Source organism: Balearica regulorum, chromosome 1 (genome assembly GCF_011004875.1).
Source record: "Balearica regulorum gibbericeps isolate bBalReg1 chromosome 1, bBalReg1.pri, whole genome shotgun sequence".
Lineage (NCBI taxonomy): Eukaryota > Metazoa > Chordata > Aves > Gruiformes > Gruidae > Balearica > Balearica regulorum.
Window position 1 is genome coordinate 121,081,589 of NC_046184.1, and position 25,538 is coordinate 121,107,126.

Sequence of the window (25,538 nt, forward strand, 5' to 3'; positions counted from 1 at the left end):
GGTTCAGTTTGGTCCCACAGCCCTCCTCGCGCATTTGCTTTCATTTATGTTTTTGCAGCCACAGTGAATCATAGAATCATAGAATGGTTTGAGTTGGAAGGGACCTCAAAAATCATCTAGTTCCAACCGGCTCTTCTGACCTCTCCTTCCCCTCTACCCCTCGATAACGAGCTCTCAGGATGCATATTCATTAGATGACCGTTACAGGACGCAGGGATGAAACCATATCCCCTGTCACAGTTACTGTATCATGAGAATGAGTCTTTACTTCTTGAACGGGGCCGGTTCACTGCCCCCTCCCGCAGGACGGTGCGCCACACACCCAGTGCCACCAGCTCCCCCAGAGGTGAGGAAGGTGCTTTCCAAGGGCCAGTTGCTGCTGCAGGAGTGATGGATCCCCACCTGCCCAGCACCCCGTTCCCCCCGCCCGTCACATCCCTCCACTGTCCCTTCCCATCCCTCCTGCCCGTGCCCGCCCGGTTCCCCACCTTTCGTGTACGAGGGTGCCACGTCCCACCTGCTCCCCTCCTCTGCCTCTCCCGCTCGCTCCCAGGGAGGGGAGGAAGACGTTGCCTCCTTGGCCCCAAAGAGAGCCAGGGGTGAGAAGGAAGGTCTCTGGGGGGTACCTGCAGCCCTCCTTGCGAGGAGTGCAGGAGGATGCAGCCACGACGTGGCTTGCCCCCAGCCCTCAAGAGGGGTGGAGCTTCTCATGGTGGAGACAGGCTCCAGCACTGGTGGGACCAGGACAACTCACGGCAGCTACAACACCGGCAGCGCAGAGGTAGCTACTGCTAGCAAACACACCAAACCCCCACCTGCTAAAATCTGGGCAATAGCAACCAACCCCTTCCCATCTCTCCCTCCACGTTACCTCTCCAGCCCTGGGAAGCTCCGCGTAACCACACATGGCTATTAAATGCAATTTCTTTAGTTATCTTCTCTTTAGTGATATTCTGGGTGGCATTTAGCGGATAAAATGGTTATTACATTACAATTTTCACCTAGTCATTTTGAGAAACTATCAGCTGGATTAGACCAGAAAGCACCCTCAGCCGGGTGGTTCAGGCTCGGGGGAGCAGCCGGCCCTGCCGGAGGAGCGGAGGTGGGTGCAGCCAAGCTGCAGCGCTACTTCTTGTCATTTCTGCTGACAAAGGTGAGGAGGTCCATCGCTGTGACCACACCAAACACCATCTGCTTCATGAAGGAACTGCCGTTTCCATTGACTGTAAGCACAGAAAATGCCAGTTTAGTGGAAAAAAAAAAAAAAAGAAGAAGGAAAAAACCCCGCCCACAGCTGTGCAGAGGCTGCTATTCATTTATTAAGCAAAAAACCTTAACGGGGACAGCAGCTGTCTCTGCTCTGCCTCAACAGAAATGACTGATGCAGCCTCGGTCAGGTTACTGGGATCACGTCAGGGAGGTTTTAGCTGCAGATAATGCACTCCTTACCAGAGCAGGAAACTTAATTTCCCAGTTGTTTTTACCCAAACTCTGTTCCAGTTCTGCTGGAAAACTTCAGGCCAAACTAATGGGACTCTTTAAAAGCAGCAGTGAGACACTTTCTGCTCTGTTCTCATAAGGTCCTACACCACCATTAATAAAACAGCATTGCAACAATTGCTTTAACTAACTGAGAAATGTTTTCTTAAATAAAAATAAAACTAGCCACCAGAGTCCAAACACGAGATTAAAATGCAAGCTCCGAAGGTGTGGGAAGAAAGTAATAAATAAGGGGGGGGTAACTGTGACGGCATTAAAACAGCAGCTCTGGAAAAGAAAACGGGTGTTGTTTGAAAACCAGAGCAAGAGGCACTGTGTACAGCTGGCTGATATTTTTTGGTGGGTATCATTTAATTTGTGGATACCATATAATTTATATCGAAATGTGATACAAAATAGATTTTCATTATTTAATGACAACATAGCTGAGAAAGGAAATTCTGCCTAGCATTATTTTTGGGGAGAAAACTGGAAATGTGCGTCAAAGGCAGATTTGAGTGAGAGGCTTTTGTTTGCAATGTTTTGTGGGAACATAGCTGGGCTTGCAAGCCAGCTTTAGAGCTGATGGGGCTTCGGGGCAGCAGACCATGGAGACGCAAGCAGAGGGGTTGGGATGTTTGAACACAGTGGGTTTTGGAGGCCCTGAGTTCAGCAGGCAGCCCTTTGCTGGCAGTCCATATGGTGCACTATTGCATGCTGCTCACAGTAGGAATGCTTTGCATGTTCAGTGTGTAATCCTATAAAATCAGTATAATTACTCCCTTCGACTCTAATTTAGAAGACCTAAACATGGGTCTTCTGACTGCTTTTTCATGTTGCTAGCATTTTAAACAAAGCAACTCTCTCGAGATAAGGCCAAATTTGTTCTTCTAGAAGTTTTACAGTATAATTGTACTGGAAAGGTGTGTTAGGTCAGATTCGCAGAACAGCACCTGGCACGATACCTGTTTTGGTCAGGGGAGATACAAGGTGCGATCCCTCCTGCCATCAATGTGTCAGCAACCCCGGTGCTGACGTAGTCCTACTGCACGTGACACGACTGAACCGGTTTGCTTCACTGGGGAGGGGGTGGCTGTACAGTGGTTTGAGAATAAACCAAAGCTGCTGGTATGGATGCTTTATTGGGCTAGTCTAATGGTGCAGAGCATCCCTATACCCAGCCACGGTCCAGGAAAGGTTCATGCACAAATGCCTCGGGCTGCATGCATCAATACGCATTGTGCCTCCTGACCCCCCCCCCCCAACTCATGTGCCCCGCCACAGAGCTTGCTCATGGTGCAACAGATTTGGTTTTAGCTTTCTCAACTTACCCTGCACCTCCAGGGTAGGTGTCTGATAGCACCCTTAGCATATGGATTTATCCAGCCCCCTTGGGGGACACAGGCATAAGGACATCTCTTGGCTGCATCTCCAGAGGTGGCAAGTGGGAACAGGGGTGTGTGGAAGTGGGATGTAGACTGTGTAGTTTGTTCCCTTGCACTTACATGCCTGAATTCCACCTAGCCTTTATCTAATGTGCCCAAAAGCCCCTTTCGACCTTGCCCTTGGGATACTAAGTCTATGGAGATCCCTAACTTCCCCTGTGTTTCCTCTGCTGCCCACAGCCAGCAAGGCAGTGATTTGAATTCAAGGTTAAGAGACTAACAAGTAGTAGAGGCCTGAGCAGCAAAGGCACTGCACCCCAAGCTGCTACCTACAGCCCATGTTGGCTGTCAGAGGGGACCAAACGAAATCCCATAATGGATACTTTCCCATCCCCAAAAGTGGGTTTCCATGGGAAACCATGAGATGAGGGCAGGGGATGGAGCTGATGGGTGCTTCAGTGTCATGCCTCCATGGGGGGACAACACAGCTCCCATGGCCAGGATCTGGGAAGTGCTCCTGCAGGACACACATCCAGCAGTGTGCTGGTCCCAGGCTCCTGTCGTTAAGGTTTCCCCATCTCCCCTCATCCCTGTGGTGTCAGGAAAGGAAATGGGTGAATAGTTGGCAGTTCCAGGGCTTTGCAGAGCCACAAGGGAGAAATCCTTCCTGCAAAGGCTCAGGGGCTGCACATGTGGAGGAGCTGTGCTGATACCTACTAAGTTCAGTCTGAGAATTTCCCTCTCCCCTCTCAAACATTTGTGCAAAGCCCGTACAGTGTTTCTGCAGGTACCTACACTGCATTTGCTCGTGCACAACGATAGCAAAATGGTCGTTCTCCAGGATGCAGGAAAGCTTCCCGAGGCTGTCCTCCAGGCCGATCTGAACAGGAAAGAAAGAGACATTTTACATTTCACTTCACATTTAGAGGACAGTGGTGTGGAGCCTGACTCCTGCCTCTGACTGTAGCTGTGAGTGGGCAGGGTGGCACCCAGTGGGACCAGGATCAGGTGCGCCTCACCCACCCACACTGTTTTGGGGAGATGGGAGGGGAAGCAGGTAACCTGCAAACCTGTCTTTGCTGTAGCTGAAATACAGCGCTGCCTCCCCCCAGCCCAAAGGGCCTGCATGGACCAGCATGAGGTGATGGCTCATCTCCCCTAAAACCGCATCCATTTACCTCACTCCACCTCAGATGACCACTGATGGCCATCTGACCCAGGTGTCCCTCCCCTGCAAACCCACAGGACCTGCCCTGTGTCCCATCAGAGCCCATGCCTGCTGCCCCAGCCCTGCTGAGCCCTGGCAATGGCTGGGCTCTGATTTCAGAGGGTGCTGGTCCCCCAGCTGGACAAAATCCTCTGACAATGTAAGATTGGGGATGGACATTCATGCACTTTGCTCCTGGCATTAAAGCTCCCATGTCTGAACCCCACAGGCTCAGCAGCATTTTTGTAGGTGCCTGTCCTTACTCTCATCTCCATGTTGTCTCCCTCACCCTCCGCATCTCTGTCTATCTTCACCTCTCTGTCTTTTGATTGACCTCTTCTCCCAGTTCCTGTCACACCTCAGGGTGGTGGTGCACCTCTCCCTGTCCCTGGACAGTGGCTGACACCAGCCACAGCCTCAGCGGTACCTTTGAGAACTGATCGTAGATGACCTTCGTTACGGGGTCCGAGAACTGTGCGTTTCCAGCCAGCACCGAGGTGAGGGTGTTGCTGAGGGTCACCATTCCCAAAATAAGTCTGTGAGGGAACAGAGAGTTTTCAAAAAGGTCAGACCTGAAGTCAGACACATGTTTTCTGTAGGGGCTGAACTGCTCCCCATGAAGTCAGTGACTAAATTGGTGCTGCCATCAGCAGGAGGCACCAGCTTTCTCCTCATCTGAGCAGGACAAGAAGATCCTTGTCCTCACCAAGCTGTTAGTTTAACAGCAGTTAAAGTCTGCTGTTGCAGTCCAGGACTTAGCAGCTGGGAGAAGGAAAACTAGTGGACTCTCCAGTTGCTTATTTGTGTGGGTTTCCCATCCAGCCCTCACCTCTCCTCTGGCCTCCCCTTGCCTGTACACTGATCCAGCCTCTGCTGAGTCTAGTGAGCACTGGATTTGGCTTTAACTAGCTCATTTACAGGGAATTTTCTTGATGAATCTTCACAAGGAGGCAGATGATATTTTTAAAATATGCATTACAGAATCCAACACGAGAGCCCCATCACTGGACCAGTAAATAGGACTTTCTCTTTAGCTTCATCATGGCTGCTTTTCCTATGTGAATGGCTGTCTCTGTAACAAGTAAAAATAGTTACCCTGATTCAGCAACAACAGGAGCTTGGTCATATCCCTTCTCCTGGAGGATCTCAATTGCCTTTTGACAGCTGACTTCTGGGAGAAGAATGAGAGGGGCTGAAAGATTCAGTTTCTGCACCTTGATGTTCCACCACCTGTTGAAAGACAAATGGCAGCACAAGCTGTTACTCTGCTGCGGGGGTGTGGGCCTTGCTAAGGGAGGCAAGGCCAGTATTGATGAGACCAACCACACAGAGATATTCTGCCTGCCTGCAAAGCTCACCCCACTCCTATTCCCAAAGCAGTAATACTGCAAGTCCACCATGGCCAGGTCTCGTTGAAGCCAAGCTTTCCCTACCCCCAGTGTTCATACAACTCCCGAGGCAGGGCTGAGGCCAGCAGTTGGCAAGGTGCTGAGCTGTCCCAAACCCAAGGAAGCCACTGAGGGCTTCACTTCAAGCTCATGAGTGGAGGCCTACCAGTTTTATTTCTTTGGTTTGTATCTTTGGTCCTCCAAATGCAGCTCCAGGATACCGCCTGGCAGAGATGCTTGTGTGACTTACAAGGGACAAGCTACACTTGTTTGCTGGGGACAACAGGCAGCTCCCAACTCATCTCAGCCCTTTGTCCTTGCAGAAAAGGCAAGGCAATGCTAGAGGCTGGAAGGGCCAAGAGCAATTCTAATCAGGCATGAGAGTCCTTGGAAATGTATTAAGTTTTTAGGAAATATTTTGCAATAACCTTTGGTTATAGTAACCCAAAGGAGCAGGTGACATCAATAATACCTGCTGTCTTTAAAGTGAGACTAGGTACTTTCTAAACAACCAGCATTTGCCCAGCCACATGTCAACTGGCATCAGCAGTCTGTGATTCCCTGTCTTGAGGGGACTCTTCCCCCATGGTGTGCAAGAGATAGCTGAGTTGGTCATCTTTTCTGGCCCACAGCTTGGGAAAATGAAAATTTACCCTTCCCTGCTTGAAAAGATCTCCAGAGCTGTTTGAAAGGGTGCTTGCTACAGGAGGGACACATGTCCCCAACAGCCTGATGTTCCTTTGAACATCAGCTGTGGAGTAGAGAGAGGAGGTTTTGAGTGGAGTTCTGCTCGGCAGGGTTTAGGTGGCTTGGACAGTGACTGCCATGTGGGAGGGGATCGGCAACTTTGAGACAGAAATGGCTCCTTTATAGACTTTAGTTGGAGAACTGGGAGATCTAACCACTCAAAAGAGAGGAGCTGACATCACAGCCTCCCCAGAGGGATCCAGACTTAACTGTGTTTTTTCTAAATACTGAAAGATAGTGCTTTCCTTTGAAGGTAATAATTTCCAGAGTCAGAAAGCTGATTCCTTTAGCACCGTTTATACCGGCAGAAGTTGTCTTACCAAGGCTTGTGCTCCTGGACGTCATTGAGGAAACCATTTTTTATCATCCACTTATCATTCAAAAATTTGGACCTAGAAATCACCAACAAAGAGCGAGTCTGTGAGCCTTCCAGAAGAAGTCGTGCTTTGTTTCATGCACTAGACCACAGCACTGCCCTGGGGCTCCCATGATTTTTGCAGCTGGCTGTTCTTAGCCCCTTTTAAGGTCAACGGGAGCTATGGGTGCTCAGTAACTCTTAGAAGCACGCCAGCTATTTGCCTTCCTAACTTTAGGCATGCAAGTTCAAAAACTGTAGCTTGACTGATTCCTGCTCCGTGCAGTAAGTCAGTGACAAGAGGAAATAAAACCCAAGTGTCCCAACACCCAGCCCCTGGTGCTTGCCACAGTAGTATGCTATTTCTCTCTGTTGTTTGTTTAATTTTTTTTCCTGTGAGCTGCTCCAGGGAGACTCCCAGCTCTGGGCTTACTCTGAGTGCCATGCTATCAATCAGACTTATTGCGCTCCAGCAGCCCACACAACCTGGGCTCAGCAGTGCTAAGGTCATGTCACCCAAGGGCCCCATGACCCCAACCCAGACCATATGCAGAGAGTGGGGAAGAAGGCTACAGGAGCTCCCACCCCCCTGCCCGAAAGCAAGCAAGGAAGCGAGAAACTCACATGTAGTTCCTGACAGAGTCGGGCAGGATGACGACGCAGCGCTGACCTTCCTTCAGGTCCTTGGCAGCCCGCACGGCGACGGACATGGCACTGCCCGAGCTGCCACCTAGATGGGTACCAAGAAGAGAAAGACAAGCCTTGGGGTTGCCCAGACTGTAGGGCCACAGTCCTGGTGAGCAGGGCACAGCGCTGCCCTGTCTAATGCTACCAGGGACACTGAGACCAAGTGGTAGCAGAGGTGGCACCTCATAGACCAGAGCAGCTCAAGACACTGAGAGTGGGAGGACAATCGGCCCCACAGCCTTGTGGGTTTTAGGGTCAGGAAGAGGTAGGGACTGAAGGGACACATTCATATGGTGGCTCTTGGCAATGGGCTTATAAGGCAACATAAGAGTCACGTTATGAACATCATGAACCACTTTTTGTGATGACTCTGAGGGCAGGAGAAGGGCTGAAAGGTTCAATATGGGGCCATTCATACCACTGCTGCCCATGCTGCACCATTCCTTTGGGTGAGGAGAAGACCATGCCAAATCTAGAGCTTCTGGCTGACATATTTGGCAGTCAAAGATTGGCTTTAAATGCATTGTAAAGACTGAAAAAACCATAAACATTACATTCATGCTTGGAATACCAGGCCAACGTGATGGGAAGACTTAAATGCTCCCTGTGTCTGTGTGCACGCATGTGGTTTGCTGCACGTAGGGAAAGCAGGTCCCTGCTTTACAGAGGCAATTCTTCCACCGGTAGTTCGAGTACTGAAAGTCAAACACATTCCACTATCTGTGTGCCAATTACACACCACATTCAAGGCAGCACGTATTTTACAGCAGGTTAATTAGCACTGGGTCACATTTTTCAAACAAATGAGGAAAGGTCCTGAAAAATGCAGTTCTGGGAACATGAAGCTATTCACAAATTATAGTTGAGTTCAGCAAGTGGTTTCTGTTGAAACACAGCGACTCTGTGCCTGCTAGGTTAAATCAACATTTAAGCATTTCATTACAAATGGGCTGATCGTTTCCAAAACTCCCTGGCTGTGAGTGCTCAGAGCTTTTATCAGCTGTAGCTACAAGCTTATATATTGTCTGGTCCTGGACACAATCCTATAGCTATCTGCTCAGTGGCAGAGAAGGCTGAAAAACTCTGATGCTCTGTAGAGGCTCGTAGGGTACAGGCAGGGTTTGTCTGAGGGCACCTGTTCATTTTGGAAAGCCGGTGGGATCACTTACAGCTTGTTGGCACAGGGAGAAATACTCAGTAAGAACATCTTACGCTTTCTTTACTTTCAAACTTTCCTGGTCCAAACCTGGCACCTCTAGCGTGGCAACCATTCAACGACAGAGAGTACAGCCTCGCAGAGTTGTTAGAGGAGTGACAGTTTCAGCCCACCTGTCCTTTCCTCAGTCCCATTAATCCTCTCCTCAGCTCCTGTAACACTACACCAGAGTTAGGCCTGAAGATCCAGTTCCCATGTGCAAAAGTGTTCCAGTAAGAGGAGAGTTATTGCTTCTATAATTATTGCGGCTGGTGAGTCAGATCCCAGACCACTGACTCACTGCCACACCTCTGAAGTCTACAGCGACCTACACACCAGCTCAGGCTTCGGCCATTCAGCCTGCTTAACCTAGCAGACACAAAATGCAGAGAGCACCTACCCCGAAGCATTTTGGTCCCAAAAGGATGAGGTTCAGAAAGTTTGTTAGGAGAAGCAACTGTTGTCATTGGTGCTTACCGCACAATAATCCCTCCTCTCTAATCAGCCTGCGAGACATGAGGAATGAGTCTCTGTCGTTGCATTTATACCACTGATCAACCACCTGAAGAGAAAGCAAGAAGGTTGGTTCCTGGCGGTGTTATTTCAGGCTGTCCTGACCCTTTGAGGCATGCCATGGTGCTGATGCCTTACAGCATCTGGCAGCCTTGAGCTGCTTTCCACACATGTTGTAAGCAAATAAGTTTTTCAGGCAATCCTTGGTCTGAAGGATGTGTCCTTGCTTGTAGGCGCCTTTGCAGCCAGCACCCTTTCCTTGGAGACTTAGGGTTGTCTGACAGGCCCAGAGTCAGGATGTGGAAGAGGGAGTGGTGTTCATGATGTCTCAGGCTAGGCTACACTAATGGTCAAGATTTTACCAGGCAAAATCAGATCCAACTACAAAAAGAGTTTTGGGTTACTGCAGGCCAAAGTTCTAAAGCCATGCATCAACAGCAGAGATGTAGTTAACTCAACACCTGAAAACAGAAAGAATCCGGGGTCTGAGACTGTGGGGAACCTTTCTAAGAACGAGGCCGGGGGGGAGCACGGGCAGCTTGAGTTGGGGCTTTAAAGCACTGTGCCTGGTGGCAACTGATACACAAAGAAGAAATTTGACAAGAAGCTGTACAAGGTTCATGATCTGTTGTCTTATATGGCTTGGATTGTCTTCCAGCCCCTAAGTGGTGCAGGGCTTCTGCTGTGCGTGTGTGGTGCCTACAACAGCGAAGGCTCGGGAAGTGCCAGCGTGTTGAAAAGCAGCCTCAGCACTGACCTCTTCTATGTGATGGTAGTACAAGAGGCACGCTCTGAACATTGGTGAGGCTGAGCTGATGACGCTGCTACTATGGCATATTCATCGTTTGCCCCTGTATTTGGCTTCTCCTTGTAGGTCAGTTATAATCAGATTTACTCAGAGAGATGCCTCAGTGCTGGTGTCCCAATCCCCATGCAACAGCTTGTTCTGCACTGGGAAGGTACACAAATGGCCTCAGGGCTGGGCCACAGCCGGGTGACAGAGCTGGCTACATCTGAAATTTGGAGTAGGTTGGATGCAAAGATAAGATCAGACTGAGGCCTCTTATCGCACGGCTACTTACTGATCTGTCGAGGACAGTAGGGATAAAGTCATGCCCAATGCCCTCCACCTCGATGGTTGTGGTGTTTGTCTGGTTCATCTCACTGGGCAGAGCAACGATGGAGCCGTCGGGATCTACGCCAATGATCTTTGAGGGCAGGAAGTTTTGTTAAACCACAAAGGGAGTTCAGAAATAGTCAAACACGCAACTCAAAGGAAAAAGTACCCACGCCCTTATCAGCAACATTTTCCTTTCCATGATATTCCTGTCCGCTGGCAGCATGGAGAACTTCCAGGATGAAAAGGTACTGTTTCTCACTGTCTTTTAAAATAGATCCTAAGTAGTGTTCAGCTGCTGCAGAAGTGGCGGGTGGCTTAAAATGTTATCACTCTCAAGGTGTTTGTCATCACCCTTTTGGCAGAGCCTGCTACTTGTCCCTTGGGAGAGTGTGAGTGCTCCTTAATCTGCTCCAGTGCAAAGCCAGCTAGTTAGCTCAAACCTGTAGAAACCCACGGCTACAGACATCCTTTCTAGATCTAGTTGTGCTGGCTGACAGTAGCACCTCCCTGGTTGCTTATAGCTTTACGTCTGGGCTGAGGTTGCACTCAGCTTAAGAAGGAATGGTAACACTACTCCACACGCAGCTTCAAGCAGTCAGCGAGGTTATCTCATGCCCAGGTCCCCCAGTGGCTGGGTCCACACCATCTCAATTTGCCACCGGTGGATCAGGGATCACTCACACACCGGCTACGCCAGGGAGGCAGTAACCATCAAACCTCCTGTCTGCCCTGAAGCACGAGCTCTGCAGAATGAGCATCTATGACTGGTGTCAACCATACAGCACGGAGGCTTTTGAAATGGCAGATGAGAAGCACTCGTGCAGTCTGTGCCCCCCGCGGAGCTGCCAGAGCAGAAACTTTCAGCAGCCGTGTTACCCAGGAGCAGCAGCAGCAGTACTGCTGTCAGCTGGGCCAGCCACTTTTGCGGGGGACATCTGACTGTGTCCTGCAAAGGGCAGGGTGGGATTGGTAATGGGGCTGCGGAGCCTTTGACTTCTAAGGCACTCGGATCTAGGCCAAGCTGAGCACAACACCAAATTGCTTCCAACAAAAGCCAAGCTCACTGTGAAAAACCAAACAGGTGGAGACAACAACTGCTAGCTCAGGTGAGACCTGGGGTTAGGCTTGATAAAAAGACAAGCAGGAACACCCAGGGGTTTGCCATGGCTCCCAATGGACAGCCCTGCCTCCCAGCTTACCTTGCACTCTGGGCACTTCTCCTTCAGCTTCCTGGCAACGCCGGTGACGGTGCCGCCTGTGCCAGACCCAATCACCACCATGTGGACCTTGCCTGCAGGTTAGGGAAGAGAGAGGCTTGCAGGGACTCAGCATGGCTTCCAGCACGGTCTCCCTTTTATGCAGGGCCCTGCGCAGATGCAGACCCCATGTCCCTCAGCTGCTGCAACCCCGTGTGCAGAAAGAATAGGGAGAGGTCATGCTAGCGGCCAAAGTGTGGTCCTGCAGAGAAGCTCAGATGAGCTTGCAGGATCTGACCACAGCTGGTCCTGCCTCAGCACAGGGGACTGAAGGTGACCTCCAGCTCTCCCAGTGGTCTCCATAATTTCTGCATCTTTTGCATCTACTGACTTAAAGGTAGGGAGTATCTCAGTGTTTCCAGCCCATGTTGAAGCAAAGCATGCATGTGAAAAACAACACATATTGATAACAGGTATAGCTTTCCAGATAGCGTAAGCATCCACAGTGGAGAGATGGCAGAGCTCTGCCTGGAACCCGTATCGGTGAGATGTAGCCTGGCATCAGTAAAATTATACTGATGTAGGACTGGTAGGACCAGAATCAGAATCAGGCCTTCAGAGCCTTATGCTGCAACTGCATTGGGAAAAAGGGATTTATAATTCACTACAGGCAGCCAGTAGGAGCAAATCTAAATGTTGTAGTGAAGGGAAGGCTGGGACTCCTTTGTTTCTGTTGCTACCCGGCTGCTTTACAATTATGATAACTGTTCTCCAGTTAATACCCTGGAGTCCTGTTTACTTTTTAGACTGCTCTCAGTGTTGGCAATAAATTTCACTTCTATCTGCACAGACATGCACTGGGATAGTCCTTTATCCTCCCCCAGCCATCACATCAAATGTCATTAGTCTGGAGTTTCAGTCTATTTTGATTTGCAAATAAGTGTGCTGGATCAGATGCAGCCTGCCATGCCCTGATGAATTTATATTCCCCAGCGAGGCCTCTTGGGCCATCTTGTGCTCTCAGCTGACCAGTCACAGAGATGTCATCGTTGTGGAGATGCTGTAGTTGCAGAGACAGGCTCTTCCTCCTTGAGCACAGCCTGAATTTGTTAAGCTTCTCGTTTCCTCCCTGAGGTTTTTGAAATGGGAGGCCATAGCAGGGAAGCCCTGCAGGCTCAGGTGGATCTGGAGTGGATTACATGAAGTTACTACACTCTGTGTACCAGTATTATCAAGGGTGCCTTCACCTACAGAGGCCCTTTTGGCCATGTCTAGACGTTTAGGTCAATAAACAATGTAAAACAAGCCTCTCGGAGAGGGCTGTAGCCCTCCGCACATCCTCAGCACATAGAAACAGCAGCGCAGACAGTACCTTCACACTGCTCCAGAATCTCCTCCGCTGTGGTGTCGTAATGAGCCAGGGGGTTGCTTGGATTTCGGTACTGTTTATTTCAACAAAGAACAGCATGAGTTACTGTGTGAAGTGTAGGTCAAATACCAAACTAGCAATAGCTCCTGATGAGCTTTACTCAAAGCATGCAACTGCCCAGCCAGGCCAGGTCACAGGTATTCATCTTGGTTGTCATTTTGGGACAGGTTTCTAAGGACACTTGGGATTTGTCCACAGTGGAAGATTAAACGTGCCCACGAACACTCACTCTCTGGCACTCAGTGCCTATTTGGTGTGGGGATGGTGCAGCTTTGTCGTATGCCGCATTGCCAGGTTTTGTGGGATTTGGTGGTTTTGTTAAAGCCCTAGCTGCTGGATATGAGAGAGATCCTCAGTATTTTAACTATTGCTTAGATGATAGAAATATTTTTAGCTTTCTCTGTTGCCTTGAAAAAGTTGAAAACACAGCCCCACAATACTTCTAAAATGCTGAGGAAACAAACCAAAAATCCTCCCTTAAATGCCACATTAGAAAACTTTTTTCAAGTATCACATATGTAATTTTGAGAGCTGCTTTGTCACTTTGGGGCATTTGTGGCTGGCAGCACGGTAAGTTAGGTGGCTGCGAAACATGGGCCGGAGTGTTCGTCCTACCTGTCCAGAGGGATTTACCGCAGGGGGTACACAGGTACAGCACTGAAATGTGTGCAGCCCCATGTTCACACCCGTAGACCAGGCTGCTTCTGAAAAGCGTATTCAGACATTGAACTTCCTTTTTGTTAGCAGGAAGGAAATTTATGGCTTCCCTGACTTCTCTGCACTCTAGGAGCTCCCTACCCACTATAGGGATCCCTTCCTGCAGTGGGGTCAGACTGGAGGGAGAAGTGCCTTCCTGTATCAGACCCTGTGCTGCAGGAATTGCTGGCGTATTTGCCCTTTACAGCATGAGGTTTATTTCTGAGGCAGAACTGAGGCTGCGAGCCAGGCATAAAAAGTGATTTTTTCTGGTCAAAGTTAAATCTGAAGCAATTTGAGGAGTGATTTGAGTGTGCAAGAAAACCCAGCCTCGCCCACATCCAGGCTTTGGCAGAAGTATTATAGGTTTGGAAGTGTCCCTTATTTTGTTTCTGCCACCTCGTGCTTTACAGAGGAGCGATTAAGTTTCAAACGCCATAAAACACTGATGAAATCTGCCTCCGTTGCCAATTCCCCAAAAGTCCCCAAATCCCGGCACACTTGGAGGACACACTATAAACCATGTTTGGAAAGAGAGTCGGAGGAACGGCGTTTACCTGGTCCAGGATGTGAGAGTTTGGGATTTCACTTTTCAGCTTCCAGGCAACACGAATGTTAGACTCTGGGGCATCAAAGCGGGTGCACGGGGTCCTCACGATTTCAACACCCAGTGCCTTCAGAATATCGACCTTTCAGAGGGAAAAGAGTAGATGTAACGCAACTGATCCCACGTAGTGATGGTAATCTGAACCTGCGGGCTCATGGCAGCATCAGATGCCAAAGGAGCTTTGCATGCAGGAGATATTTAACATTTGGAGATACAATGTCCGATTCTCGGTTATACTATCTCTGACATCCTCCTGGCACCTAGAGCCTCCTGCCTGAAGCTGGCACACGGATTCAGGCCTGGCCTCGTGCCCTGTCCTACTTGGAGGGCAGGCTGGGGACATGGCAGAGGTAGGTAACGCTGTGCTGCTTCTTGGTGCCTGGGCAAAGGGGCAGAGGGATCCAGGTTAGGCAGCAGCATCTCCTGTGTGCTGTGGTCTGAGCCCCTGCATGCAAGGAGGAGGTCTTAAAGCTGTCTTTGTCCCATGTCCCTTCTCTCACCTCACCAAGCATGGGGAAGGAGCAACTACAAGTCAGCTGTAGGGTCTTCATCCACTCTCCACGGGGGGAGAGGGAGTCAAAAGAGAAAGGTGGGTGAGTGTTGGGGTGCCTGGAGATGAAGCCTGTGGCAGCTGGAGGTGGCATCTGATCCAGATGGAGCTTAAGCAAGATTTAAGTTGAAATGAGGGTGGCACTTTGGAGAAGGGCTCAGTTTTGAGCCAAGTCAGGGTCCAGGTCTGGCTTCACTGGCATGAGTTCAGCTGAGCAGTTTGGCTCCCCAAGGCAGAGATTTCTGCCATCTCCAGGGTGTCAGTTTCACCTGATCATCAGCTCTCATGCAAGTGGCTGGATTTCCACCATCTCAAGAAAGCAGCTCAGACAACCGTGTCTCCAAGTTAAAGAATACCATACAGACAAGGAGAGACCCAGTGACACATCAGATGTGGGGAAGACAGGGGAAGACAGCAGGACCGGCAGCTGAGCCCTTGCGCCTGCCTGCCTCTCCTCCACTCCATCCAGCCCTTGCCCTCACAGATGTCAGATATTGCTCCATTTCTCTGCAGGCACGCACTGTGTTTGGCTAACACGTGACCTCAGCCACACTGCTGATGCTAGATAATCAGCCAGGCCATCACAGTGTGCTTTTTTTCATCAGGAGGAAATCTTCTGAATAACTACAAAGCTATGTCAGTGTGTGCAGTGAGGCTCACTACCCTTTAAAGGAGAGGGCACACTGTCTCTAGAAAGGGAGAGGCAGAGTGAGACAGGGAGGGAGATGTTCCCCGGCTGTGAGGTAATACTGTACAGAGCTCTGACCTTTTCCATGCTCATTTTCTCCGGCAAGACAATGATGCAGCGGTAACCTTTCACTGCAGCTACCAGTGCCAGCCCAATTCCTAGGTGGTGGGGAAGAAAGGGAATTGGTTGACAATAGCATTTGGCAAGGCGTTGCTTCCTACGTTCCTCTCTCCCGCTGGTGAACATAGCCGAGAAATGTTCAGCGATGAGCTACAGGTGACGGCATCCTCCGTGAGCCTCTCGGGATGTGCTGGGAGTGCAGGAGGATGCGCTAATGGGCGAGCCCAGCTGCAATATCCCTCTTGCTTGCAGGAGTCTACTAGTGTGACACAGAGCGAATGGCAAGGCTGGGGAGCGCTTTCCTCCCCGCTGCAAGGCTCAGGCCTCTTCCTTTGCTTCCCGAAACACAGGAGAGAGGAGGTGATTTTGCTTCAGGAGTACCTTCCCCTCCCCCCCAAATGATCTCAGCTGGGGACAAACACACATGAAGCTGCACATGTCACCCCGTGGCGAGCAGGCTAAGGGGACCTCTGCTCCAATTTCACTGGAGGTGATGGATGGAGCCAGCTGCTCCCCAGCTAGAGGGGGGGAAGGTGAGGCGGGAGCAGCACGTCCCTGTGGGAGGGCGCTGGGGATTGCTGTAGGGAGCATGGTGCCGCCCCGACTGCCCTGGGTGGGCAGGGAGCCAGCACAGCCACCTGGGAAACAGTGCTGGGGGTGAACAGACCCCCTCACCCCCATGTGTCACTCCTGGGGGGGGTGTCTGGGGACAGGGGGGTTGGCTCTGGGGTGCCTGCAGCAAACGGGCAGGTAAGGAGCAAAATTCCTAGAGATGCACCCAGTTTTGCATGGCTAGTGAGGGGGAGGCAGGGAGCACAATGAGGGACAGAGTTCAACTCTGTCCAGAGTGCCTCAACAGCCCCCACTGTGCCTTCTCTCAGGAAAGCACACTATGCACACACACACATCCCTGACATGGTGGGGACACTGGTGCTGGGAGTAGCAAAGGGCCATGGAAACTGCATAGTCCTGTGCAGGCTGCAACATAGTGGGGGGGGTCTCCTCTGTTGTGCCCCCTCGTCTTGTACCCCACCATAATCTAGTCCCTGAGCAGGGTGAAGGTGACAAGGAAAAAAAAAAGCAGATGATTTATCTTCCTGCCCGTCAGGGAAACCCTTTCTGGGAACCTTTGAATATTCAAGAGCTTCCCAGCCTGAAACCACCCGGGGTTGCCCTGGCCCCTCCAACTCCCGAGTCAGTTTGCCTTGCTGCAAGGTAACCTGGTAGGCACACCTGCGCAGGTGTGGGATCTTCTCAGGCCCTCAGGAATTTCAGCAACAAGGCACCTCAGTGCCCCACGCTGCCCGCAGCCATCGGGAGGGGAACCAAGGGGAGGACGGAGCCAGAGTCACGGGGGCCCAAGCTGACCTTGTAACTGCAGGTGCAAGAGCTCCTCAAATCCCTGCCCCTCCTGCAGCCCCTGCCCAGTACATGGCAGAGGGAGCACCCCTGCCCTTCCCACCTGTGTTTCCTGAAGTGGGTTCAATCAGCGTGTCTCCTGGTTTTATAATCCCGGCTCTCTCTGCGTCTTCCACCATCCTCAGGCTGATGCGGTCCTTCACACTGCCCCCCGCATTGAAGTACTCACATTTTGCCACTGGAAATGAAAGGTGAGGCTCCATCAGGGACAAGCTGCAGCCGGGGGCACCAGGTCCCTGCTCCCCCAGCCCTCACTGCAGTCATTTGAGGACACTCATTCCTCCTCTGTGGGACAGTCCTTTGCTCAGGGGAGTGCACCCACCATCTGCTTATGGGGTACTGCAGGTTGTCATGGGATTACCAACATAGCTGCCCATAGTCCATCTCCCCCTCCCCCTGCTTTTCATCTACCTGCAGCACCCTGAAGGCAGTGGGCAGGCCTGGTAAGTCCAGGATAGGTTTAAAATCAACTGGATATACAGTGATTGCTAGGTGGAGGGTCCCACACTGGTATGATACATCTTGCTGCCCTGCCTTGAGGACTCTTCTCTGAGCAAGGCACTGTCAAGGTTAACGGCAAGGTCTGGGGCAATAACTGGGGCAGTTATTCATAGGTATCTAGAAAGGTGCCCTTCTGTAGGGGTGATTTGTAGTCCTGGACAGGATGCCATAAAGCAAAAAAAACCCCAATAGAAATGGCACTTTCAAGTGTCAGCCAAAATTTTCATTTCTTCACTGAGCTACCAAAACCACCAAGTAACAGAGACTTTCCAAGGTATGCACAAACTGCAAGGCACACCTTGGTTCCTAATCAGGCCCTCTGCTAACACTCGGGGCAGGACTCTTCTCACCAAGGTTTTGATGAGTGTCTACATCTGAACTGATGGTACTGAGCTCTGTTTTACAGACAACAGGGAGAAATGCGTACTTTCAGGGTGTCATTCACTTCATCCTAGCAGAGATAGCTACTTCAGGCTGACAACCTGATAGTGAGCAGCCAGAGCAATGGGGAAAAAATCTTGTGCTTATTACATTTTATAATACAAAACTGCCAAAACTTCAGCTACTCAGAGGTCCCTGGAGGCGCAGAAATCACAAGGTAATCGTGTCCAACCATGACTGCTTCCTTACACAGCACTGCTGCAGGCATTCTTATATTTGCTTGGTTAGAGGCTCTGTGCTGACCTGCAGCTCAGAGAGGACCATGCAGCTGCTCTGCCTGTCCTACTCTCCTTCCCCACCTGTGCCAGGGGAGGGAGACACCATCCCAGCAAACAGGGTCTCCCCGGCTTCCCCACAGCTGTTTGCACCAAATCCTCCCGCTTCCATTAGGCGCTTTCCCCAGCAAGACATCATCCAAGGGACAGACTGCTTCAGAGGGGGACCAGGCATTGCAGACCTGTGCTCCTGCCTTTGCTACTTCTGCTCCACGGTTCCCTACCGTCCCCTGAGGCCTCATTCCAGTAAGTGAGAGGCGATGCAACATGGAGGTTGCAGGGTTGGGGGTCTGAGGATCCCAGATCCTGAGAAGGGATCTGGTTGAAGAGCACAGCACGCTCTGTGTGGCCATATGCCTGGTGGAGGCTGGCTACCGGGCGGATTCCGGGCTGCCGCACAGGACCACACGGTCCTGCTGTGCCCTTTTATTGAGTGTGAGCGCTCATCAAGTTTCCTTCCTACCCAGCTACGGGACACTCATGAATCTTACTGCCTGAATCTTAGTGTCCTTCTGCCCAGTTTGGTTGAAATTAATTAAATAGGGTTAAAAGCTATAGGAAAAGAGATTGAAAAGTCCATGTACACAGAGACAGCCTAATCATATCATCCTTATTTCTGTAGGGGAGCAAGCTAAAAACAACCGTACATGAGACAGCACCAGTGCTATGCTAACATCCCCTCAGGGGAGGACTTGGGTCCTGCTGGAAAACCTGGCTCCGCAGCCAGCGCCTCGGTTTGGCATTTAGCACCAGGGCCTAGCATGCATGTCGCCGATAAACCCAGCTGTCTGCAGCCCCCCGCGGCTCTGCCCAAGGTGGCATTTTGGGAAGGTCCCTAAGGAAAGCTTTCACTGCCCCCGGGACAGTGACGCAGCAGAGGGCAGTGCCTGGCCCGGCTCCAGCTGACCGGGCAGAGATGATGCCATGACGGAGCAGAGTCCTCCAGCAGCCGGGGGCTGCACTGGTGGCAGAGCCCCGCCATGACCTTCGCCCCATGCCAGCCACCACGTTTCGGGAAGGCTTGGCCAGTCTCTTCTCTGTGCGCACCGCTTGCCACCCAGTATGCTGCAGCATCCCTGCCCGTTGCTGTGATGTCATCCACCCATCCCCAAATTCAGCCGAGCTCTGCTCTGAGCTTATGCTGCAGTTATCTGGGAGGAGAGATGCCTCCACTACCATCAGGCCCCTGCTTATTACATCTTGAAACCATCCTGTTTGGTCTGGCAAATGACCGTAGTGCAAATTAATAAGCGGGACTACCCAACACGTGCCACATCTGGCCCTCCCCATCTGTGCTTGCTCTCCACAGAGCCTCTTCTAAAGTGCCTCCTCCATCGCCGCGCCTCACCTCATGACACAGAAAAACCTGGTGGAAAGGGGACACTCACAGAGCTCACACTTGAGTCCATAGGACTTCCCAATCTTGTTGACTCGGACCATTGGGGTGCAGCCAATTTTCTTCAGGATGTTGGGCAAGATCTTTGTTTCTTCTCGCCTGAAATAATGCAGAAAAAAAAAAAGAGCCTAATCCAAGCAACTGTTATACAACATGAACCAGGGTAAAATCTGAGGGAGGTTTCAGCAACTTTAGCTCCAAAAGACAAAGTACCCATCAACAATGGCAACAGGAGCTAGTTATGGTTTTCTATCACTCTTACAATGAGTTATTAATTCTTTTGCATAAAAAATAAGGTAATTAATTCTAAAGGCTGTTCTGAAACCTCTTGTTCTGAAAGGCCCTAAGTCAGACCTATAACTAAATGAAGTGAGAAGAGCTGACAAGCCTTGGGATTTTACATAGTGAGAAGGATGTGCATGATACAACGCTCCTCCTCTTTTCTCTGTCCTACCCACCACCAAATCTGCTTTTCCCATTTTCAGCCATCTGCGCCAACTGTTGCTTGCCTGGCAAGGACTCCCAGACTTGCAAGCATGGCTCCAAGCCATCAGAAAGACCCAAGCCACAGGGCACTCTGGAGGTTTTTTTGCAAATAATTAAACTGAGCTCTTGGATCAGTGCAATCCAGCCTCCCAGTTTTGCTAGTCTCTGTCAGATTCCAGCAGAAGCCAAGAACCACGTCACAGCAATTGCAACCAGAATGGAAAAGACTTGTTTGCCCAATGCAGAACGGAACACATCTTGCCATGCAGCCAGGGAACTTGTGTCCTTGAACTTTTTAAAAGACAGAGGGAAAAGATTGATGAGGGCTCTGTTTATTGGGGCCACAAACATATTGCCCCTGGTTGATAGCCAGCACTTCTCTCTCTGAGTGGGGTGACAAAGCCCCACTCCCTCGCCGTTCAGCTCTCCTTTGCACAGCTCTCGCCTACTATCATCCTTTGAACTTTGAACCCAAGTTATCCTTGTCTTTTATCGCAGCGAGGCAGATGGCTGTCTGCTGACAGAAAGTCCATATGGTGCAGGGATGACATGCGGATTTACTTAAAGATACACACACCTCCCTGCAGGTTTTGCAAGCGCAATATAAACACTTCTGGCTTTGCAAGAGCACAGGGGTAGTGGTTTAGTGCAGGTCTTTACTACCAAAAGGAGCCAGCATCCTTACATCTCAGGCCCTGAAATGATGGAGCATTACACGCGTGCTGTTACCTCTCCCTCCGTGGAAAGTGTTACCGTGCACATTGCAACCTCTATTGAATGCTGGTAAATGTGAGGCAATAACTCAATAGAAGACCTTCCCCCACAGCTGCAGCCACTTTCCATCTGCTCTAAAAGCCACTGAAATGCTCAGGGATTTCAGGGGTTCTGAGCGATGACACAAGGAGATTCCAGCTCCTTCAGTCAGCATTTACCTAGAGCTTGGCTTTCAAGAGAGTGACCTGTGAATTATATTACACATCTAGTTTAAAGGAAATCAGCTTGAGAGAAGAAAGCAAGCCCACTTATCTACCTTTAGCCAGTAATTGTGGCAAATGAGATGCTACCATGCCCTTTGAACCCCGGCAAGGCGTGATGTGGCACGGCAAGGTGCTGTGTGGCTCCGGGGTCTGCAGTGGTGGAGCCTGGCAAGGGGAATGGGGAAGGAGAAGGCAACCTGCGCTGCCTTGCATGCCAGGGCGAGCCTTGCCGGGAGGGCAAAGGTGGGAACCAGACACCGGACTGTTCTTTTGCATTGCCGCTAGCTACCATCCCCTAAAAAGAATAGCCTTTCTCTCCCTCTGGGGCAAATTTTCTGCAGTTCCTATCAAATTCTTTTCCTAATCACTACCATATTTTACTACAAAAATAATACAAGCATGGTCAGCTTCCTTCCCCAGCTGCGTGAACTCTCTGTGTGGGCTTGAAGTCAACAGGTCTATGGATACAAGGATCTGTGGCAAATGCCTTTGGTGCTCCTAAAGGGTGTGGTGGGGACACTCTGGTCCTGCAGCTGCTGGTTATCAGTTTAGGATCACAGTGGACAAGGACGGTTTTTCTCCAAGATTTCTGCTTTTGCTCATGGCATGTTATTCCATAAGGTGTCCAGGGGCAAAACAGTCCTGGCAAACCAAATGATTCTTGCTGAGGTTATAGCAGGTCAGAATTGGCTCAAGGGATATCAAACCCAGTCTACCTCTGTATCTTTGGGAAGATTTCAATAAATAGTATTCTTAATTAACATAACATCTTGTCTTCTCCTTCCACCCCCCCTCCCCTGCTTCTACCCCCAAAACTCAATCAGGTTTCACATGGGAATCTCAGCAAGTCCAGAGATTTTTGCTACATCAGCTGCCATCTGTGGTTCACCCAGAGCAGAGAAAACAAACTAACCCCTCCATGTACTTCTGCAAAAGAAAAGAAATGCTGTGATGTGTCCTAGTGTATTTTCTTCACTGCTGTACAGTGGGTTATGTTTCAGTCCCTGCCCCAGCGACGCTGCATGGGCCCCCTCAGCCAGACCCCATCCCCAGGGACGTGCCCAATGCCTGGGGCTGGGGCTGCCCCGGTGACCCCCATGACTGCCCGCCTCCTGGCCTGGGGGCGTGGGATGAGCCCTGGCACCGGCCTTGCCTTGCGGCCCCATGGCACCCTGATGCTAAACTGCTAAAGACCAAGAATGTTATCCTGCTCAGCACAGTAACTGAGAAAAAAAACCCAAGAAACCCAAAACATTTTGAGTGAAGAGAGCTGATCCTGTCCTTGGACGCTAGCTGCAGGGATTGCACCGGGTGAGTGCCTGGATGCACGTTTACTGGATCAGCTCTGAGGCTGTGGAGCCCACTCATCCCTCACGAGCCAGACCCAGAGGCTGTTTTGGGCTTCACACATGCCGGTGGCTGTGCTCTGGCTGTGTCTTGCCTGGCACACTGAACGAAGCTCCCCCAGCCAGCTCCTGGCTGGCAGGTGTCCACGCAGAGCAGTGCCGCACCTCCCACGGGCTTCAGTTCCTCACATGCTGGAGCTGAATTCATGTTTTACATCTTTGGCACAGCAGGGACGTGTCCACAGTTCCCCTGACATTTATAGGACAGCCTTATCTTTAATAACTTGTTTGGGTCTGGTTTGCCGGGCCATCAAAGCACCTCTCGTCAAGTCTAGTCTGGGCACTTTGGCAGGCTTACCTCACCCTGGGAGGAAACCGGCTGCCGTGGGGATAAGAACCACTCATAGCAATCACTTTTCCTTGCACTACACTCTTGGGTCACTTACGCAGAGTGAGCAACATCTGCGTGGGCCATTTTCTATTTATTTAAAAGCCCAGGCCCTGGTAATTCATTTTCATGAAGGTCTCAGCCGTCGGTGAAGACATTGCTAGCACTTAGAGATCTTCTTACACACAGCCTCAGACTGTTAGAATGAGCAAGGGCAGCCAAGCTGCAGCCCTTCGACTGATGAGTGCCTGGCTGTTACTGACTGTGCTGTACAATGGGATGGGTGCCAACAGCTTTGGGGTGTACGCATGCATTACGCTACAGCCAGGAGAGCCATTACTGCGCCTCTGTGAGTGCCCAGCAGTTGGGAGTGCCTTCACTTCTGCTGGGCAACACCAGATCTCATGGGAGTCCACTCTGCAGAAGTGTACAGGTCTCTGGTTGAAATCTACCTCTAAAATATGTTCATCTTAATTCTTCTAAAATAAAATGCCCTAAACTAGCAGATGCTTTCAAATGTGTGCTAGAAAACACAGAGCTGAGTCTCCAGCCAGGCATGTCTTTCTGCAAGATTAATGGGCGTGAGAAAGTTCTTTCTGGAGAGGAGATACTAGTTGGGTTTTGCCTTCTGGAAAATAAACCATCATTAATGCAACATATTGTCAAACTACTGACTTTTGGTCATGACCATCCTGGTGAACAGCACTTCATCTTCAGAAAAAGATACTGAGGTGTCTGCACTCTGAAATAACCAGCATGAAAGAATTACTTACAAGGGCATACAGGAGTGTGGAGACTTGTTGGCAGGTGTTGCGGCTGTCCACGTGCACTTACTGGGCAAGTTGGGAAGAATCCATGTGCTGTCGGCTTTGCTTTCCTGACTTGCCACGCAAGTGCCATTCATGAGCAGGCACATCTTGGTCAGCTCCTGTGTTGTGGAAATGGAGACCCACCGTCACCTGGGAGGAAAAGCGGGCAGGCAGGCACCTGGCCAGTAATAGTCAAAGGCAAGAAATGACATTTGGGTGTGAAGGCAGGGTGGCAAGCCTGCGTGGGACACCCCTGCTGCGGCATTTCAAACACTCAGCTCTACAGATGCATAAAATTACTCTTTTGGAGTGGTATATTAGACCATGTACATGGTAAACCATCACCTGGCCACCATCTCCGGTAAATCTTTCCCTGCTCTAACGTACATTGAAGCATCCCCCTGCTAGAAAACTTAGTGCTCTGTATTTAATCATTTGGTCAAAAGCACTATTTTTTACTCTACCAGTGAAGAAACTGTAGATAAGTCTACCCAGCAATAATTTGAGCATACTTGTATGGTGGTATCGGGCCTCAGAGGATGAGTGGACACCTCTACTCTGGCATCTGACTGTATTAAAAGTTAAAAAAGAGAATGACTAAAACCAAAACATCAGGGAAGGGCAGCAAAGGTGCTCAGGGGTGCAGAACACGTTCCTGCTTAAATAGAGCAGGATTCATCAGACAGGAAATGAGGCAGGTGGTCGGTGGTGAGAGCGGGCCGTACATCCTGAGGGACCTGGAGAAGGTGACTGAGAAACACTTGTCTGTTTCTCAGTATCAAGTAATAAAGCAAAATGAAATTATCAGGAACAACTGTAGGAGCAGAGCAGGTAAAAGTGTAACCAGAAAAAGGTTAAACGAGTTTGCAAAGGTCGAATTCATTAGTGGCTTTTAAACACACTGCCCCTAACGGTACCTCCGCTCTGTGAACATGGTAATTTGCTGTGCTGGTTTCTCTGTATTGCTGGTGCATATACAGAAAAAAAAAGGAGGAGTCTGGTTTTATAGTTTGTTCTCGGCACCTGCTACTAACCAATGACAGAAACAAGGGTTACAGGGAGCTTTGGTGTGACCCACTCTGGCGTGGCCCTCTCTGCAATCCATCAGCCACCCTTTTGTGCTAAGGAAACCAGCCACGTGGAGAAAAGACACATACTTTTGGTAATTGGAAGTTTCTTTTCTGGCTAGTTCACAGAATGAATTTGCCCTGATTCAGCCTTTGTTGAATAAAAGGGCCTTGCAGCTCAGTAGGATCATAGTTGGAGACTTGTTTGTGTCTTTCTTGGATTGATGATGAAAGTTGGCATTAACCTGCTTGTTGTAGCATAGCCTGCCCTATCTTCCTACACTACTGTGGCGGTGTGCTTTGCAATTAGAGCAAGTATTAACGCTCTTGTTAACTTTAGTAGAAATTCTCACGGACATGATGTTGGACCTTCCTCCTACATTACATTATACTTCAGATTGAGAACGCAGACTTGAAGTTTGATAGAACCAAACCAGTGACATGTAGAAGAAATGCCTCATTTCTAAAGGCAGAGGACTGCCTGCAGAAGGACCAGGCCTACTGCCACGTGGAGGGGATGCGGGAAATCCACTCTAGCTACTGCCCCGGGGAGCGATTCAGAATGCTGGAGCCAACACGCGCAGCACAGATAGCAGAGGCCAACAGGTCTGCGGAGCATCATCTTCATCCTGGGCCATAAAGCCACCGCTCTGCCCCTCCTCGACACCCGGGCTTCCTGCAGTGCCTGCGAAGCCGAGCTGACTCACAAGGGCCAGGCAAGCAGCCAGCACACTGTTATGGCTGGGTCCCGATTATCTAATTTGTGGCTTGACATGTGAGCCCAAGGACAGCCTTAATTACCGTTTCTGCCATCCTCCTTCTGCTCTCTTGCTCACTTCACCCACTTGGCGGGACGTTCTCTGAAGCAGCTTGGCAGCACTACTTGAGGCCAGCGCCGCTCTTTCCCGGTGGTTTCCCCCCAGGCCGGCAGGATGGGGTGCAGTTCGCTCCCTGCCTGTTGGGCTGCCCCTGAAACACAGAAATACACCACACTGTTACTCTAGCCATAGCAGAGGGCTGAAACAGCCCATGGCGTGCGGCCAAGCTTTCTTCCCAGCCAAAGGTGTGAGG

The 25,538-nt window shown here is 50.4% G+C and overlaps 1 protein-coding gene across 1 annotated transcript; it reads right to left on the reverse strand.

The window, feature by feature from the left end:
• Window positions 1-928: 928 nt before the first annotated feature.
• Window positions 929-25,304, reverse strand: LOC104638744 (cystathionine beta-synthase). The gene is made up of 16 exons (XM_010306617.2): window positions 25,269-25,304; window positions 23,365-23,519; window positions 19,387-19,493; window positions 16,825-16,959; window positions 15,321-15,400; window positions 13,955-14,086; window positions 12,645-12,714; window positions 11,276-11,367; window positions 10,039-10,164; window positions 8,921-9,005; window positions 7,186-7,291; window positions 6,527-6,598; window positions 5,167-5,301; window positions 4,499-4,607; window positions 3,660-3,744; window positions 929-1,223 (listed from the first exon to the last, which is right to left on the reverse strand). Exons 1-16 carry the CDS (start codon window positions 25,278-25,280, stop codon window positions 1,126-1,128), a joined length of 1,599 nt encoding a protein of 532 aa, XP_010304919.2. The 5' UTR covers window positions 25,281-25,304; the 3' UTR covers window positions 929-1,125.
• Between the last annotated feature and the right edge of the window lie 234 nt (window positions 25,305-25,538).